General features: G+C 41.9%; 1 protein-coding gene across 1 annotated transcript in view; it reads right to left on the bottom strand.

Annotated features, from left to right (window-relative positions):
• LOC126182131 (high-affinity choline transporter 1) overlaps positions 1-19,878 on the bottom strand; it is a 337,466-nt gene that overhangs the window by 61,481 nt on the left and 256,107 nt on the right. The window contains exon 7 of the mRNA XM_049924826.1: positions 8,658-8,807. Coding sequence (XP_049780783.1) covers positions 8,658-8,807 — 150 coding nt within the window. The remainder of the gene's footprint in view (positions 1-8,657; positions 8,808-19,878) is intronic.

Raw genomic sequence — 19,878 nt, forward strand, 5'->3', positions numbered from 1 at the left:
ATACCTTTCCTGAAAAACGTTCAGAAATTACTTCCCATGCTCCAATATAAATAATATTTTTGCACCTATCAGCAGGTCTAGTAACACATCTTATAATATTGTATATACCTACAATAGTTGGTGCTATATATGGCATTAAATACTAATAATAAAATTGAAAGTACCTGCAATAGTCAGTTCTATAGATGGCACTAAATACTAATAAATTCTAATGTATTATAATCATTGATGTTCAAATAGCACACACGAATTCACACACTTCTTGCACAGACTTGTATCTCTATTGTTTTATAAAATAAGTTTTTAATGCTGTATTTCACAAAATCCCATGTATTTATCTTTTATGTCTGCATTCAATGAACTAGATTTAGTGTAAAACACTATTTCAATATAACAGTAATTTATGTTTCCTCCCCCCTCAAATATCCCATATCTTTGAATGGTTGCATTGTAGAATCTTTGATACTAACATGTTTTGCAAACTGTGTATTTGTCTTCGTATGCTGTAAGTCATACATAGTGGAAATTCGTTTTGTAAGCGAACTAAAGTGGTTTACAATGCAATGCAACGGTTTTGACTATGGAAATACAAACATAATTGAGAATGTATTTCATTGCAAGAACACTGCTAATACAAACGCTCCAGATGGACATTTCATGTGTTTCATTACAACACAAATATGTAGCACAACTATTTTTGTTAAACGTTTCTAATTTGTAGATTATTGTTTATCCTAGGAAAACTCACAGAAAACCAATGTATAATATGTACTGATAAAAGCATGAAAAAAACCGTCTGATAAATTGTAAAAAAAATTTGAAACCGGGGATGTACTCCCGCCGAAACTTCGGCGGTCGTTGTAAATATTACCTCGCTGAATTTCCGTAAGTTGTTTGAAAATTGTATACGCCACGAGAAACTCGGGTCTCGCAGGACTTTAATACTCTGGAGGACTTGTAATATTTTCAAAAGTCTCATTGCGCTGGACATTTCAAAAGAAGAAGCGTCATTTATGTTGGGTATTTCTTCATATTAAAATAAATATCATTTTGTTACAAGTGCTTGGAATCTTTCTGATTGAAGATGACCTACGCCATACTCTGAATTCCCGTCAGAAATTAATTTTTGTATTATTATATACAGCGTAGTAAATAGAACTGAACAGGTAAGAACTGGAGTTGCAGTTATGATCAAAAATCCCGATAGAAAATGGCTGCAATCATATACGTTAATAAATAAAAGATATTGGTTAAGCTGGTGAATATAACTGTTGTATTTGCGCCAGAGGAAGGAAAGAGAGAATAAATACATGTATTCTACGAATGCATGCAGACAATGATTAATGCAATACCTAAGGTAGAATATTTCATAATTGCTGGAGATTTCAGTGTAAATACAGGTAAATCTACCATTAAAGGAATAAATAGGAAGTGCAGGGAAGCTAAGACGAAATGGCTGCAGGAAAAATATGAAGACAATGAAAAAGATATGATTGTCGGAAGGACAGACTCAGCATACAGGAAAGTCAAAACAACCTTTGGTGACATTAAAAGCAACGGTGGTAACATTAAGAGTGCAACGGGAATTCCACTGTTAAATGCAGAGGAGAGAGTAGATAGGTGGAAAGAATACATTGAAAGCCTCTATGAGGGTGAAAATTTGTCTGATGTGATAGAAGAAGAAACAGGAGTCGATTTAGAAGAGATAGGGGACCCAGTGTTAGAATCGAATTTAAAAGAGCTTTGGAGGACTTACGGTCAAATAAGGCAGAAGGGATAGATAACATTCCATCAGAATTTCTAAAATCATTGGGGGAAGTGGCAACAAAACGACTATTCACGTTGGTGTGTAGAATATATGAGTCTAGCGATATACCATCTGACTTTCGGAAAAGCATCATCCACGCAATTCCGAAGACGGCAAGAGCTGACAAGTGCGAGAATTATCGCACAATCAGCTTAACAGCTCATGCATCGAAGCTGCTTACAAGAATAATATACAGAAGAATGGAAAAGAAAATTGAGAATGCTCTAGGTGACGATCAGTTTGGCTTTAGGAAAAGTAAAGGGACGAGAGAGGCAATTCTGACGTTACGGCTAATAATGGAAGCAAGGCTAAAGAAAAATCAAGACACTTTCATAGGATTTGTCGACCTGGAAAAAGCGTTCGACAATATAAAATGGTGCAAGCTGTTCGAGATTCTGAAAAAAGTAGGGGTAAGCTATAGGGAGAGACGGGTCATATACAATATGTACAACAACCAAGAGGGAATAATAAGAGTGGACGATCAAGAACGAAGTGCTCGTATTAAGAAGGGTGTAAGACAAGGCTGTAGCCTTTCGCCCCTACTCTTCAATCTGTACATCGAGGAAGCAATGATGGAAATAAAAGAAAGGTTCAGGAGTGGAATTAAAATACAAGGTGAAAGGATATCATAGATACGATTCGCTGATGACATTGCTATCCTGAGTGAAAGCGAAGAAGACTTAATTGATCTCCTGAACGGAATGAATAGTCTAATGAGTACACAGTATGGTTTGAGAGTAAATTGGAGAAAGACGAAGGTAATGAGAAGTAGTAGAAATGAGAACAGCGAGAAACTTAACATCAGGATTGATGGTCACGAAGTCAATGAAGTTAAGGAATTCTGCTACCTAGGCAGTAAAATAACCAATGACGGACGGAGCAAGGAGGACATCAAAAGCAGACTCGCTATGGCAAAAAAGGCATTTCTGTCCAAGAGAAGTCTACTAATATCAAATACAGGCCTTAATTTGAGGAAGAAATTTCTGAGGATATACGTCTGGAGTACAGCATTGTATGGTAGTGAAACATGGACTGTGGGAAAACCGGAACAGAAGAGAATCGAAGCATTTGAGATGTGGTGCTATAGACGAATGTTGAAAATTAGGTGGACTGATAAGGTAAGGAATGAGGAGGTTCTACGCAGAATCGGAGGGGAAAGGAATATGTGGAAAACACTGATAAGGAGAAGGGACAGGATGATAGGACATCTGCTAAGACATGAGTGAATGACTTCTATGGTACTAGAGGGAGCTGTAGAGGGCAAAAACTGTAGAGGAAGACTGAGACTGGAATACGTCAAGCAAATAATTGAGGACGTAGGTTGCAAGTGCTACTCTGAGATGAAAAGGTTAGCACAGGAAAGGAATTCGTGGCGGGCCGCATCAAACCAGTCAGTAGACTGATGACCAAAAAAAAAAAAAAAAGAAGGGACACATGGAGGAAATACTAAGAACTATAACAAAAATCGGTTAAAAGATTTTTTGTCTTCTGCCACTTAAGGATTACAAATAGTTTTTCCATCCATAAAGATAGTCTGTAATAGACTATGTTATCACAAATGAGAATGCAATCCTATTAATAGAACACACCATACGTGACAATTATGTTAGTACTAAACATTTTCTGGTAGTATCAAAACTAAGAGTCCCATTTTACAATAATGAAACATAATAAAAAATATGAGAAGAAGCCTATAGAATACAATTGCTGCTATATTCAAGCATTATATAGTTACACAGAAAACGTTTAGATGAAGTACTAAAACATGAGCAACATATGCAGAACGTTAATGAATAGTGGACAGAAATAGTAAAAATGATACAGCTCCTGGTGAAGCTTTAGAAAACAGCATAAAACATAAAAACAAAAGAAGACTCCCAACCTGGAATCAACAACCAGCAAACAACATAAAATGTGTAACACAGGCCTACCTGAAATATCTACAATCATAGCACCAAAAAGACTATATCAAGTACAAGCGACACACAATGGTTGTCAAAAGAGAGGCTAGAAAAATAAAACAACGAAGATGGGAACATTATCTTAGTGAAATGGAGCATTATTTACATGGGAAACAAACGAAAGTCTATAGGATGCTGAAACAACATAGTAAAGATGAAAGAGATGTAGTTCAAAGTAACCCAATTTCAGAAATCGTATGGTTAGATTATTTTCAAAATCTGCGGATAGGAGATGAGGAAAACGTAAAGACTGCAGTTAGCGACGAGCATGTTAATATTATATCAACGTAAGAACTGAACGTTGCGTTAAAAGCATCTTAAACCAGAAAATCCCCAGGGGAAGACAACTTTAATGTGGAATTATTTAAATATGCATCGGAATCGTTACTCTTAAAACAACTGAATCTCGTAAATACTTGGCCAAAATACAATAGTATATTAGAGGGTTGGTAAACAGAGATTGTTATCCCATTTTTAACAAAAAGGAGAAAGGAGAAATGTGACAATTATTGAGGTATTATCCTTCTGATCTCTAGATACAAGGTATATGCAAAACTAAAAACAAATAGACTAAGGATACTTTCGCAAACGTTTCTTACTGAAAAACAGAATGGGTTTCGGATTGGAAGGTTTTGCTTCGACAGTGTTTCTCCAGTCTGCCAAGTTATTCAAAACCACAGAGAACACTAGCATCCTACATACATAGCTGTTTTGACTATTAAAAAGCTTTTGACAAAGTTAACAGAGTTAAATTATGGAAAATTTTAGAAACGAATTCAAAGTATGTATAGGTGGATAGGTGGTTTTTCTGGAGGAGACCAGACAGCTAGCTCATCGGTCCCATCGGATTACGGACGGATGGGAAATGAAGTCGGCCGTGCTCTTTGAAAGGAACCATCCCGGCATTTGCCTGGAGCGATGTAGGGAAATCACGGAAAACCTAAATCAGCATGGCCGGACGCGGGATTGAACCGTCATCTTCCCGAATGCGAGTCCAGTGTGCTAACCACTGCGCCACCTCGGTCGGTCAAAGTATGTATACATACAACAAAATCGAAGTAAAAGAAAGAAGTTTGTTTGCGAGAAACATCGCTCATGGAGTGAGACAAGGGTGTCTTTTATCATCCACATTATTTAATACAGTGAAGAGCCAAAGAAACTGGAACACCTACCTAATATCGTGTAAGGCCCCCGCGAGCACGCAGAAGTGCCGCAACATGACGTGGCATGGACTCGACTAGTATCTGAAGTAGTGCTGGATAGAACTGACACCGTTAATCCTGCAAAGCTGTATATAAATCCGTAAGAGTACGAGAGGGTGGAGATCTCTTCTGTACAGTATGTTACAAGACATACCAGATATTTGGTGGAATTGTTCGTCGGAATGCACGATGGACACGAATGATTGCAGGTGATCAGATAGGATGCTTACGTACGTGTCACCTGTCAGAGTCATATCTAGACATATCAGGGGTCCCATATCACTCCAACTGCACACTATCCACACTATTACAGAGCCTCCACCAGCTTGAATAGTCCCCTGCTGACATGCAGGGTCCAGGGATTCATGTCTCCATACCCGTCCACTTCCATCCGCTCGATATTGAAACGAGACTCCTCCGACCAAGCAACCTGTTTCCAGTCATCAACAGTCCAATGTCGGTGTTGGCGGACCCAGGTGAGGCGTAAAACTTCATGTCATGCAGTCATCAAGGATACACGACTGGGCCGTCGGCTCCGAAATCTCATATCGATGATGTTTCACTGAATGGTTCGCACGCTGACACTTGTTGATGGCCCAGCATTGAAATCTGCAGCAATTTGCGGAATGGTTGCACCTCTGTCACGTTGAATGAGTCTCTTCATTCATCGTTGGTCTCGTTCTTGTAGGATCTTTTTCCGGCCACAGCGATGTCGGAGATTTGATGTTTTACCGGATTCCTGATATTCACAATATACTCGGTGAAATGGTCGTAGCAGGGATCCATACATTAGAACTCTTGCTACCGACATCACATTATAAATTTTTAGTACCGTTTGCTGGTTACAACTCATTGATTGGATAAAAAATAGTGAAATAAGAAATGAACTGAATGTCAAAAGCATACTTAAGGAAATAGAGGAGTACAGGAAGGACGAACATGAACACATTGAAAGAACGTCAGAAAAACGAAAATCTAAATTAATATACAGATATACACTTCACGGTAAGAGGAATTTTTGACGTCCTGAGAATAAGTAAGAAGATCAGCTGCATTGTACTTGAAATTGGAACACGCAAGGATGCGTAAAATAAAACTGGATATGACGACGGTGAATTGTGATGTAATCTACATCAATATTAATTGAGCAACAGAGAACGAATATTACGCATCGAAATCGGGAGGCACTAGTGCTCAGCCTGAAGTTCACATATTGTCAAGCATAATTTTTTTAAAGGAAGTTATAAAATATAATCAAGAAAGATTCTATTAGGTTTAGCTAGTGAAAGATGGAAGTGCTAGCAATGAGGAGCAACAATAAAGCATGTTGGCGCGTTGCCTAGCCTGCAGGCTGCAGCACTTCGCACTGCTGAGTAGACGGCGGACATCGTGTGTCCACGAGAACTTCTGTGACGCACGCGGACGCTACGTGTTGACTGTTCCAGGATACAAACAAAAGTGACGCTATGTCATGTTACTAGCCCCTATTTAAAAAATCTCTTCCAGTGGAATAACAGCAGGATCTCAAGGTAGGCACTACTCTGATTGCCGCCATTCCTACAAAAAGCTATGTCTGTCTTAGCACCAAGTTCTGTGCGAACTGTCCAGATCTGTTAGATTATCACTACTTAGCTGGTACTAACAGCCAACTATCTCCCAGAAATTCATCCTCGCGCTCCCGGGGTCCTTCTTCGAACCAAGAGGCTTCTCTAACGATACCACCATCTTGGAGACCACGAATAACCACGGTTCGAAAGGCGTTACCTTAAAATTAACGTGAATAAAAATTACTTCTACACACAGGGAATGGCTTTAAGCACTTTGTCCCACTCTTTTGTCGGTGACACCTGAAAATCGTCAGGCAGTGTTTTTTTATTTTATATTATAATTTAATTTTCTAAAAAATTAACTGTAGTATCACACTCTGATGATAACTTTCCAAGAAGGTGACGTCAGTTGTCGTATCCAGCTCACAGGACGGTTGCTGTTGCATTTCGTGAGGGTTCTATATCAGCTGCAGGACAGGGAGCAGGGAACCAGGCACGAAAATACCTACCTCCATTTGCGTCCCAGTCAAAGTGTGGTGGTCTCGAGTCCTAAAGCTTGCCACATGAATAAGAGTAGCTCTGCGTCATTGTATAGCACATGAAATGCGGATTTATATCGTTAATCTGCACAGCACATGTCTCAAGGTTTTATAGTGGTTCTTTATTACGAGAATGCAATGGATACATGTAATTGTATCATTAACGCTTATTGCTTTTTATCCTTGGGGGAAAATTACCTGTTCGGCAGTCCGTCAGCAACACTGTCGAATTTTCATTCGTTACGACTGTAAGAGCACTTTTCCAATTTGTATTATTCGTTTGTAATTAATATGAAGGGCGTTCAATAAGTAAGGCAACATATATTCCTCCTGGCCAGTTTAGATCGAAAAAAATGCGGAGTTGTTGTGGGGCGTGGTGGAATATTTTCGTTTCTGCTGATAGTAGTCGGTGCTATATGTAGCCTTCAAAATGGCGTCTGTAACGTAGGTGCGTTCCAAGCAGAGAGCTGTCATTGAGTTTCTTTTGGTGCAAAACCAGAGCAGCGCGGATATTTAGAAGTGCTTGCAGAATCTCTACGGAGACCTGACAGTGAACAAAAGCACGGAGGGTTGCTTCGCGAGGCACCTGACATCACTGCATCAAGGTCCGCAAACCTGGCCTATCTCCCGCGTGCTGGCCAGCCGCACTCAGCTGTGATTCCTGCAATGTTGGAACGTGCGAGGAGATCGATAGTAGTGCCGACACGCTCGTCAAACAGTAGGATTACACAAAAGTGTGTTCCCGCTGGGCTCCTCGCCGCCTAATAGAAAAGAATAAAGAACAACGGAGGACCATCTGCGCAGAGTTGCTTGTGCGTTACGAGGCTGTTAGTGTCACTTTTTGGTCGAACACCGTCACAGACGATGTAACATGGGTTCATTACTTCGAACCGGGAAGAAATGGTCATCCAAAAGCTCGAAGCTGCACCCTCAGCCGGTAAAGGCAAGGCGACGTTCTTCTGGAATTGTGCTTTATGTTCTCCCTCATGGTGCAACTATCAACTCTGAAGTGTATTGTGCTAATCTCAGGAAATTGAAGAAACGACTTCGGCTTGTCCGTCGTCACAAAAATGCAAACGAAGTCCTCCTTCTCCATGACAACGCTAGGCCTCACACAAGTCTGCGCACCCGAGAGAGCAGCTGACACAACTTCATTGGCCAGTTCTTCCTCATCCATCCTACAGCCCGGACCTCGCATCTTCCGACTTCCATCTGTTTGGCCAATGAATGACGGATGGCACGGGAAAAAATAAGTGGATGATAAGGAAGTTATTGAAGCAGCTAGATGTTGGCTCCGTCGTGGACCAGTAGAGTGGACCATGGAGTAAGGTGGTGTAAGGCTGTCGCATTCAAAAGAGATTATGTTGAACAATCTGATTTTGCAGCCAAAAGAGTGCGGAACAATATGACGTAGCGGAATCCTGAATACAACAAACCTGCCTTCTTAAAAAAAATATGTTGCATTACTTATTGAACGCCCCTTGTAATTTAGTTGTAGCGTTGATTAGTGTGTCTTATCATCTAATTTTTGTATTTCTTTCCTTAATTTCATTTCCATACAAAACTCAGTGCGAGTGATTGCCTGTTGCTGCAGTACGTACCTGCCAAGGGATGCCCCCGAAGACGAGCAGCAGCCCGTAGTCGATGTAGGAGGCGATCTCCTCCTTGGCGACGCTGCCCACCCAGTCCACGTTCTCCGGTGACAGCGAGCCCACCTGCTCGTTCAGCCACGCGAACGGGATGCACAGCCACTGCGACAACACAAGCACGTGTCCAGTCTCCTGTTTTCGCCGGGTAGCCTCCCTGTATACCAACCTCGCATTCGGATACACCTCAGAAAGCGCAGTGAATTTTTGTGCGTCTTCTCGTACTGTCGGAAACGACTACAGCAAAAATTGTTAGCACTGTCAGGGAACATGAAAACTACAAAGTTGTGTACGTATTGAAATGGATCCGCTAGATGTCTGTGTTTCGTTGACACTAGTTGCCTGTATGTGACGGTAGCAAACCGCTACAAGGGTAGCCGTACATCTGTCTTTTATTTAGCTATATTTCTCCTCTGTCCTAATCCAAGAAACCACATCACAATGTATGATTGCGAATGAACTGAATGTTTATCTCCCGCAAGTGACAGGAATCTGTAGTCTGCTACAACGGCTTTAGCAACTTGAGTTGGTGTTGGCAGGATGGCAGAGGGGATGAACTGCATCGACAGAACAGGCTCGTCTGTCAGGAAGTTTCTCTTAGATTGGCAATGGATGTCTCGTCCTGTCTCTGATTAGTTTCCCCCACCACACTTTCAAAGCGGGACCGCTGCTCAACATCCAGTGCCAGGCCCTCTGACGGCGGTACCAAGTGAGGGAAGTGCAGTCTTTCAGGCCATCTGTCATGGTTTGGTGTCAACTGTTAGTGTTTCATAAATGAGCTACGATTGTGTTCAATAATTTTCTTTAAGTTTTTGGATGTTAGCTGAAAATTATGGAAGTTATTTCGGTTGTAATTTTAAACGAGAGAGAACGATTGCGCTTTCTATGGGAAGTACTTTGTGTGTAAATGGAATTGCTACCGCGAGCGGCGCTAATACAAGGAAACTTTGTACTTATGGAAAAATTAATAAAGTAAATCAATATCCAATTTAGTCCATCAAGTAAATTCATGATAAATAACTGTGCTTCACCTTCCGTTAGTCGCGCTACCTCCCAGGCGCTCTAGCAGTCAGAAGTCAGCACTGCTGCGATACGAATCACTTACTTGTTCGCTTTAAAATGTAATAAAGTTTATTATTTGCATAAAATTTGTTATTTTTTTTTTTTCTTTACTGTTAAAAATTGATAAGGCGACTATGGATAGGAGACACGGGGCACGATTATCGGGGCACTAAGGCGCTATTAAATTTCTTATTTTTAATAGTTTGTGGCCTTTGTTCAGCCACATTGTCAGGGCTGGTAGTAGGAATTAACACTTCTGTTCAATCAATCTGTAAAGAATGTTTGCGCCCTGAGCACCTGTTGGTTATCCATGAGGATTTCCCAGTTAAAGTTTCTCTTTTTTGTGAAATACATTTTCTTTGTCCACGCAAATGCTGTGTACATAGATGAGCTCATATTCGTACTAGTTTATTGACAGTAATTAATTTCCTACGTCGAAAGGATATCTATGCACGTGGACGCAGTTTATCCACTTTTTACAAATTTAATTTAATGGGTTTTTCGTGGTTTGGTACCTGCCCACAACTGACGTTTCATTTCTCTGCCGAGTACGTAGTAGTTCTTGTAGACGTTGCTTGTAGTGGAGAATATCATTTGTTATTATTATTTAATGAAAGAACGTTAATGTTATTGTTTTTCTTCGTATACTGACCTCCCTCGTAATGTGCGGTACTGTGAATACTCATGGGTGCCTAGGAGGTTGCAGCTTCTCTGTGTTAATGTACTGTTGATTTATCTTATGACAACTGGGAACCACTTTTAGTTAGAGTGTATGCGTTTTGGGTTCACCAAAATCTGCATTTGCTTGCTAATAAATCTGTTTAATACAAAATTTAAGAAACCCGGATCTCCTATCTGACAAACCTCAACCATATCCTTATACAAATTAATAAATTAAAAAGTTGTTTATCTGTTGCCCAATTTAAATGTTGATTCAATTTTACCGTGTCCGTTGTCTGATTTAAATACTGATTCCTTATTTCTGACCAGGATATCAGTCAAGAGAAGCAAAACAAGTATCGCAAAATAAACCCTCAGTGCGAACAAGTAATAGGCAGCTTTCAGGATCAAACAGGTAATTACTTTACTGTTTCCGAGTTATTGATATTTCAAAATCAGGATTTATTTTTATAAAGTCTCATACATAACGGTGGTCAGAAGACTGAGTAAGACTTCATCGGCGTGGCCACTTATGCCTCCACCACCACAACCGCCGCCATAGAGGGGCCGAAACAAGAACGCGTGATTCGCCTGCTGCCAGCGCCAACGCCGTCCTAGCGCGGACGGCCGCACGCAGACATCGCGATCCGCTCTCTCTTAACATCGTTCGCGCTCCGCGAAGCTTCTGCTTGCTGGTTAGGACTGCTGCGTGAAGTGTTATGACAAACTAGCTTGTTACCGGACTTGGACAGGACTGTTTCCCTATTGTTTCCTGTTCACGAGAATGCGTATACTCTGGTGCTCAGTCACTGCAGCCTTTGTTACTGCGTACTTCGCTGTTTGTCGTAAAATTGTAGATACTACAGGGACGTACAAGGTTTCATTTTTGCTTTGTGCACAGCTCTGCAAGTAGATGCTGCTGACACATCAACCTGAAATGCTCGACAATTTCGGTTAAAATCGAAACACCGCTTGCCACAGTCCGAACAACCTGCCGGAGCATATACAGTGCTCTAACTGTGAGGGTATAGGTTCCCTTGTGAACCAGAATGCAGCACTTGCTTCACACGTGAAACACCCTGTACTATACAATATTAATATCGCTCAAATATTTCCTATTTTATTAAAAGAATGTGTAGTAAATTAAATGCCTAACTGTGTGTCTTGATCAGTTTCACAATAGATGTGCCAAGGGTGCCCCGAGAAAGGTTGCACAGCTTTCCGTTCGTACAGACTAATATATCACTTTACAGAGACTTCTTTCATGGGAGAAAGTAATAGAAGTTTGGTGGAAGCAGTGTCGTAAGAAACTCTGTGTGTCTATAGGAATTCAACACTAGGCACGAAACCTATGGTCAACATGGAAATTATTGCAGGTGAAATTATTTCATGTTGCTCACTACTCCTTAGATATATCGAAAAGAAATTGTATTTGTTGTCTTCTGAAATACGACATGCGATTTCGCATGCCTTCTTCGTTTAATTTGAGGATGATTCAGTAAATGGAGAGTGATAACGGAGTGGAATCCAATAGCAACGTTTTATTTAACGCACGTGGGATCACTGAGCACATTCTAGCTTCATATCCTTTCATTTACACGAAGCTGGACTCTTGTGCGTGGGAAGGGACAGAGTGCAGGATTTGGGACAGGCAAAGCAACGAATGTAGCGAAAAAAGCGGCTTTTCTGCTGTCATCTCTGGCTGACTGATGGGGTTACAACCGGGGCCTGGCCAGGGACCGAACTAGGGACGGGAGGCGATTCTAGCAGCAGAAGAGCGGCGCTTTCTTATGTTTTGATGACAGAGTTTTTGAAGAAAGCACCTTACGGTTTTCGGAAGCATCACCGTTTGCCGAAAACGGTCTCTAAACCTCGTGAGACCTTCTAATTTCAGAGGACCTGTGGTGCGAGTCTAGTTGCTGCTCGCGAAAAGGTGCCATTGGTAAATTTGTCGCTGACGTCACGGAGACGGAGCATTTTCGGATACTGCCGGCATGAACAAAAAAATGGCTCTGAGCACTATGGGACTCAACTGCTGAGGTCATTAGTCCCCTAGAACTCAGAACTAGTTAAACCTAACTAACATAAGGACACCACACACATCCATGCCCGAGGCAGGATTCGAACCTGCGACCGTAGCGGCCTTGCGGTTCCAGACTGCAGCGCCTTTAACCGCACGGCCACTTCGGCCGGCTCGGCATGAACAGTTTGGCGGGAAGAAACAGCCGCATGTACTATTCTGTGGAAATAGTAAGGTGGCTGTGGCTGGATACAAAAGCGATCGGACTGGAGTCCGCTGCGGGACGTGCTAGTGAGTGCATCCTTATAGGTCATTCGAAGACGTGGAGATGTGTGCGTCGTGAGCATATCAGCAACGTATGTTAGAAACGGACAGCAGCGGGCATCTTAGCAGACGACTGTGAGCACAATTAGCAGCAATGGCGTGATTGGACATTTTCTTGCTCCGCACTTGCGGAAATCAGAACGATCAATTGTCCTTGCGCCAGCGTTGCTGTGGTGAATGTTTGAGTTTTTTTTCTTTAATTACTATCTGGTCAACAGCATCTCTTTTTTGTTTGGGGATATAAAGTTTCGAGAGTAAATTTCAGACTGCCATTAGAGTCAGAGGGCGATGTTTCTGCTGGTTCAAGTATCGCTGCAAATCAACATATCCATTAGCAGAATCTGCGTGAAGAATTTGTAAGATATTTCACATTCCTTTCATTATCTCTGAATATACTTAAGTATTTATTGAATAAATTACTATGTGAACTGAGCGGCCCGCATCTCGTGGTCGTGCGGTAGCGTTCTCGCTTCCCACGCACGGGTTCCCGGGTTCGATTCCCGGCGGGGTCAGGGATTTTCTCTGCCTCGTGATGGCTGGGTGTTGTGTGCTGTCCTTAGGTTAGTTAGGTTTAAGTAGTTCTAAGTTCTAGGGGACTGATGACCGTAGATGTTAAGTCCCATAGTGCTCAGAGCCATTTGAACCATTTTTTGAACTGAGCGATTGTTTCTGTAAACCACGTAATATTCATAATAAATAATTTACCTGTGCAAACATCCACTTTATGATCTGTAGCTACGGCTTTAATAATTTCCGTTGTCCACTAAAGTTGTGCACACTAATCTTTAGGTTACAAAATAAAGGCGTGTGTCACTCTTAAGTAGTTTTCTGGGCCAGTGTAACAATACACACGTAGGGAGGTTCACAAATCGGCAGAATGCTCGTGTTCTCAAATAGTGGTTTTCATGAGAGTTCAGTTGTGCAAAACCTCTTTTCTGATTGTACGAACAAGTTTTTAATTAGATGAGCGCGTCGCACATGGCAGAAACTGCTAAAACTATTACGGTTTTCATATGCTTTTTTCATTACTTGATTATAAAACGGTAACATGTGATAATTCTTAGTACACACTGAAGATATCAGAGGTAAGTGGCGATCAGAATGCTATGACGAAGTATTCCTGTTAATTATTATCCTGGATGTGAGAAGTAAGGATAGACCATGTAGAAGTTTGAAAGGAAATAAAATAGGACTGAAGAGAGTAATATTGCGAAAACGTGAAAGAACTAAGTCAGGGTGTCAAGCGATTAAACTAATGCAGAAAACGATAACTCAGAACTGTTTAGCTGACTTGTCTCTTACAAAGATTAATTTTGGCCCAGCACAATACTTTTGCTCCATTAATCCATAATTTAATGAAATGACAAGACAATGTCATGCCAAAATAAAGTAAAATGTTTCGCTATCTTTTCGCACAGCAGAAGGCTTTTCTGTTACAATTTAGTAATTCGCATGACGAATAGAGAAGGAAGATAGCATTACGTTAAAGCGTACGAAAAAACAAATAGCCTGTTGTCACAACAGAATGAATGAATAAATCATGCTGCATCAAGATCAAGTCATGAATTACTGTAGATCATATTTGAGGGCTATGAGGTTATGTAATGATAAAAAGAATGTTTTAGCCATTCTGTTATCAGGTAGACTGGATCACTAGCTAAAGTTACGTAAATTCACAATAGTCACACGTTGCAAAAAAGTCTACCAGAAAATTTTTAATAATCCTAGAAGCATGGAAAGATTAGATGCCATAAATTATAAAAAAAGAATGCCGGTTTCATTAGGTACTTAGCATAAAGAAAACTGGGATTTCAATACAAAATCAATTAATGCAATTAGGGACACAACCAAAAAAAGAGAAGAACCGACGTGGAATTACATTTGTATCCATATGTAGTACAGAACTAATTATTGATGCATGTTATTAACATTATCAGATTTCCTGATGACACCGTGCTTTTTAGCCAGCAGCGAAGATGTCCTTGCTGAGTGAAGAACATAAGTCCATCATATGGGTCAGACATCACCCACAGGTACTCCAAACTAAAGATAGTTGATAGAGGAACTCAGATTCAGTTCACAATTCGAATGAAGGAACTGGAAATTGTGCACTCTTTCATCGGTCTTCGGTCAACCATCTGCGAAACGGGAAGCTGTGAAGGTGAGGTAAGAAGGCGAATCACCCTATTCTGGGCGACTGTGAAGAACTCACCAGTCTGGCAGAACACAACGATAATCAACACCATCAAAAGACCGACTTGTTGAAACACTCGTGATTTCTGACTTCTTTCATGGTTTCGAAACATGGACCCTTATGGCCAGAGACTAGTGCCTGTTAATGTCTTCGGGCTTTGGTACTGGGGTACGATGCTGTGCATAAAATGGAGCGAATGAAGAACAAAAAAATGTTCAAATGTGTGTGAAATCTTATGGGACTTAACTGCTAAGTTCATCAGTCCCTAAGCTTACACACCACTTAACTTAAATTATCCTAAGGACAAACACACACACCCATGCCCGAGGGAGGACTCGAACCTCCGCCGGGACCACGAATGAAGAACAGATTTGTACCTTATTGAGCGACTCAGTATTTCCAAGCGCCTTTCTTCTCTTGTCAATCAAAAATTTCTCCGGTTCTTTGCCCACATCGTCACAAGAGATGGAAAAAATCTAGAGAAAATAATCATGGAAGAGGAGAGACCAAGAGGAAGAGCGGCGAGCAGGTGAGTAGAGCAGATCAGGCTCTCTGGTCAGCCTCTTCAGCAGGCTCTAAGAGGATCTGGAGACGTTTGGTTCGTTAGGTCACGACTCTCAGCAGCGAGCACGACCACTTGTGATGATAATGAACGTAGGGTAAAGATAATAATTGCGATACCTAAGGCAACGAAAGTAACAGAAGTCTGTTGCAAGAGACTATGAAATTTTGATAACTGGATTCCAAAAAAATATAAATTTATGTTGCAGGTCTCAGACTTGGACTGGACGTAGATGGGACAAGTAATCGACCACGGACTGCTTGAAGGAACTATCCTGTCATCGGCTTGAAGTGATTTAGAGAAACAACGGAAAATTTGAATGATAGTGGTCGGATGGACTTTTAAAACCTACTCCTCGGAAATGTAAACTTTGTGTTAGAGAAAACTCAAAGCTGCCTACAACTGAAGTTCAGCGATAAAAGTCATGTCAGTATATGAGAGGCAGTCAAATGAAAACCAAAAACGCAATGCAATAAGACCCTGAAGCGGTTCCATTGAAAAGAAATCACTACAAGCGTTAAGACATTTATCCCACTGGTGGACGAGACGATCAATTCCTGTTTCGCAGAACGCGGTCAGCCACCGATGAATCCACAACGGCATCTTCTCTTGCACTTCTCGTCCGTCTCAAACCGACGTCCATGCATGTCTCGCTTCAGGTCACCTAAGATGGGAAAATAATATGGTAAAAGGTCCAACATCCGGTTTGTACGGAGGATGTTGCAGTGTATCCCAACCGAATCGCTGAAGGGTGACCTTCGTCCTTGGGAGTGTGTGTGTGTGTGTGTGTGTGGGAGAGGGGGGGGGGGGGGAGGGCGAACGGGCGTTATCGTGCAACAGGATGATTCTGTCTGACAGCATTCCTGGACGTTTGGACTTTATGGTGCGTCTCAGTTTCTGCAGAGTGTCTTCATAGCGCTGTGCATTGATTGCGGTTCCACGCTCTAGGAAGTCGACGAGCAGAGGAATAATCCTGTTGCACGATACGTCCGCCCGCACACTGCCAATCAGACAGAGGCTCCGTTTCAGGATTTGGTTGGGAAACACTGCAACATCCTCCATGTAGCCCGGATCTTTCGTCTTTCACAGCTTGTTTTCTCACATCTTCGGTGACCTGAAGAAAGACGTGCGTGAACGTCGGTTTCAGTCTGATGCGGAAGTAAAGAGTGGGTGCGGCTGAGGATACGTCAGCGGCCGACCACGCCCTACGAAACAGGAATTGATCGTCTCGTCTCCCAGAGGGATAAATGTTGTAAAGCGTGTGGTCCCATTGTAGCGGGTGTTCGGTTTTCATTTGGTTGGCCCTTATACATTAGTTACCATTTCAGCAGAATAAAAATGAACACAGCTTTGAAATGGGTTCAAACTGAGAATGAGCACGGCGATATGCATCCATATTCAGTACATTACCGAAGTCATTGACAGAGATGTTGTAGTACAATAAAAGAGTCCTTTGCATATGATGCTTCGCTTAGCTTTGAATAATTGTCGGTAAGTGTCAGTGTTCGAGTTCAACTGTCCCAAGATCTTCACTTGTCACTTCACCTCCGATACTACTTTGTACAGTGATGAGCCAAACAAAACATCACGACCAACGTCCACCCTGGAACTGAATGCTGCCCGGTGACGCTGCGGTCACGTGACGCTGGAAGGAAAGTAAATAAGCGAAGCAGGGACGAATGGAGAATCATTCTAACGACGATGCGGCCCGCAAATGCGGAAATCGACTGACATAATCTGCTTTGACAAAGAGCAGATTGTTACGGTGTGACACCTGGGAAGAAGTGTTTCGGAAACTGCACAGCTGGTCTGCTGTTCGCGAGCAACTATCATGAACGTGTTGGGAAAGCAGTTGTAGGACGGTGAAACCCCATGTAGGCGACGAGTTCTTGGACGTCCACGGCTCATCACAGAACGTGGAGTTCAGGTGCTTCCCCGCGCTGTAAAGCAGAACAGGCGGTCATCTGTGCCACACCTGGCGCCAGAGCGCAAACCAGGTGGAGGCACAAGTGCTTCGGAGCCCGGCGTTCAGCCCAGTTTGGTGAACACGGGGCTCCGCAGACCACACCTACGTAACTGCATGTTGACGTAACAACATCGTCTGTTACGGCTGTAGTGGGCACGGGACAATCGATATGGGACCGAAGGCCAGCAGGACCATGATACCTGATGGAATGAATTACGTTCCAGATCAATCGTCGTCATCCAGATGAACGGCTGCTCGAAACATCTACTCTTACATACACACTCGCAAGCCACCGTATTCACTACTAGTCATTTCCTTTCCTGTTCCGCTCGAAAACAGAGCGAAGGAAAGCCGGCTGACTATATGCAACCGCCTTTTTTTTCCCTTCGAGTCATCAGTCTTCTCATTGGTTTGATATGGCTTTCCACGCATTCGTCTCCTGCGCATCTCAGAGTAGCATTCGCAACCTACGTCCTCAACTATTTGCTGGATGGATTCCGATCTCTGTCTTCTTCCACAGTTTTTACCCTCGATAGATCCCTCTAATAACACGGAAGTTATTCCCTGATATCTTAGCAAATCTCCTACCAACCTGTGTCTTCTTCTTGTCAATGTTTTCCATATATTCCTTTCCTCGCCGATTCCCCGGACAACTTCTTCATTCCTTACATCATCAGTCCATAGTTTCAACATTCTTCTGTAGCACTACATCTCAAATGCTTAGATTCTCTTCTTTTCCGGTTTTCCCTCAGTCCACGTTTCAGCACCACACAATTCCGCGCTACAAACGTGCGTTCTCAGAAATTTCTTCCTCAAATTAAGGCCTATGTTTGATATTGCTCGACTTCTCTTGTGCAGGAATGCCCTTTCTGTCGGTGCTAATCTGATTTTTATGTCCTCCTTGCTCCGTCCCTCATGGGCTATTTTGCTGCCTAGGTAGCAGTTTTCCTTAGCTTCACATCTACTGCGTGACCATCAATCCTGACGTTAAGTTTATAGTTGTTCTCATTTCCGCTGCTTCTCATTACTTTTGTCTTCCTTCGATTGACTCTCCATCCATATTCTGTACTCATTAGACATATTCATTCAACAACTCCTGTAATTCTTCACTTTCAATGAGGATAGCGACACTTGGTTCTTGGTCCTCCATTTATACCATTCTCTCTTCGGTTTTGTACATATTGTATATTACTAATCTTTCCATACAGCTTACCCCCATTTTTCCCAGAATTTTTGAACGTCTTCCACAATTTCACGTTGTCAAGCACTTGTTCTAGACCGACAAATCCTATGAACGTGCCTTGATTTTTCTTCAGCCTTGCTTTCGTTGTCAATCGCAACATCAGAACTGTGTCTCTAGCGCCTTCATCTTTCCTAAATCCAAACTAATTCTCATCTAACAGACCCACACTTTTCTTTTCAGTTCTTCTGTATATTATTCTTCTTGGATGCGTAAGCTGTTAAACTGACTGTGCGATAGTTCTCGCACTTGTCGGCTCCTCCAGTCTTCGGAATTGTGTGAATGACGTTTTTCTTTCCGAAAGTGAGATGGTATACCAGTAGACACATACATTATACACACGAACGTGAATAGTCGTTTTGTCCGTGCTGTTGATTATCGCATATTTTGTGTTCTACTTGCAACATCGGTCGTTTACTTTTCGTGTAGTAGCACTAAGTGGGTAGCTAAAATGACTATTCGCAAACACTTCAACCATAAGGGTGATATAGTGACAACGTTCCAATGCTATTAAAAAAATTGGGCCAACAGCTTACAGAGACTGTGTGGCGAACATTCCCATCACGTTAATGGCTCCCGCCTGACAGGCACAGAAGCTGAACCAGCTCTCTAAACGACGATGGAGGCTTCTCGAAATTGATTTGCGAACCGCAATCGCAATTTCCAATAACTGTGTCGGCCAAGAGCGTTGCTTGATAATGACACGCGATACGACTGCCGTAAATGGAATCTATGGCATCTGCTTTTCAACCCTATTACGGTAAAAGCCTGAACTTTTCTCGTGAAAAATTGATTATATCTTGGATACAGGAGAAAACATGAAAGAATTCAGCACAGGCACAAATATATCTGAAAACATAGATAACGCCGTTACTTCCCGAGAAAGGAAAGAAATACAAGCTCATGACTTTTGGAGATTGCAAGGTGAAACTAAAGATTCGGCTTTGAAATTCGTTATTAGATACATATACATTTCGTCAGATTACTACTATTCAGTTAATTTATATAAAATGGTGACGGATATGTGCTCAAAAATGCACGTGTTTAAAAAAACAATAATGATGTTGAAATAATTATATGTGCTGAAAGACGTGATTTTGAATATTCCAGTAGAAAGCAAACACTCACATACTCATTATCGTCATGTC

The sequence above is a fragment of the Schistocerca cancellata genome, chromosome 1 (assembly GCF_023864275.1).
Source record: "Schistocerca cancellata isolate TAMUIC-IGC-003103 chromosome 1, iqSchCanc2.1, whole genome shotgun sequence".
Classification (NCBI taxonomy): domain Eukaryota; kingdom Metazoa; phylum Arthropoda; class Insecta; order Orthoptera; family Acrididae; genus Schistocerca; species Schistocerca cancellata.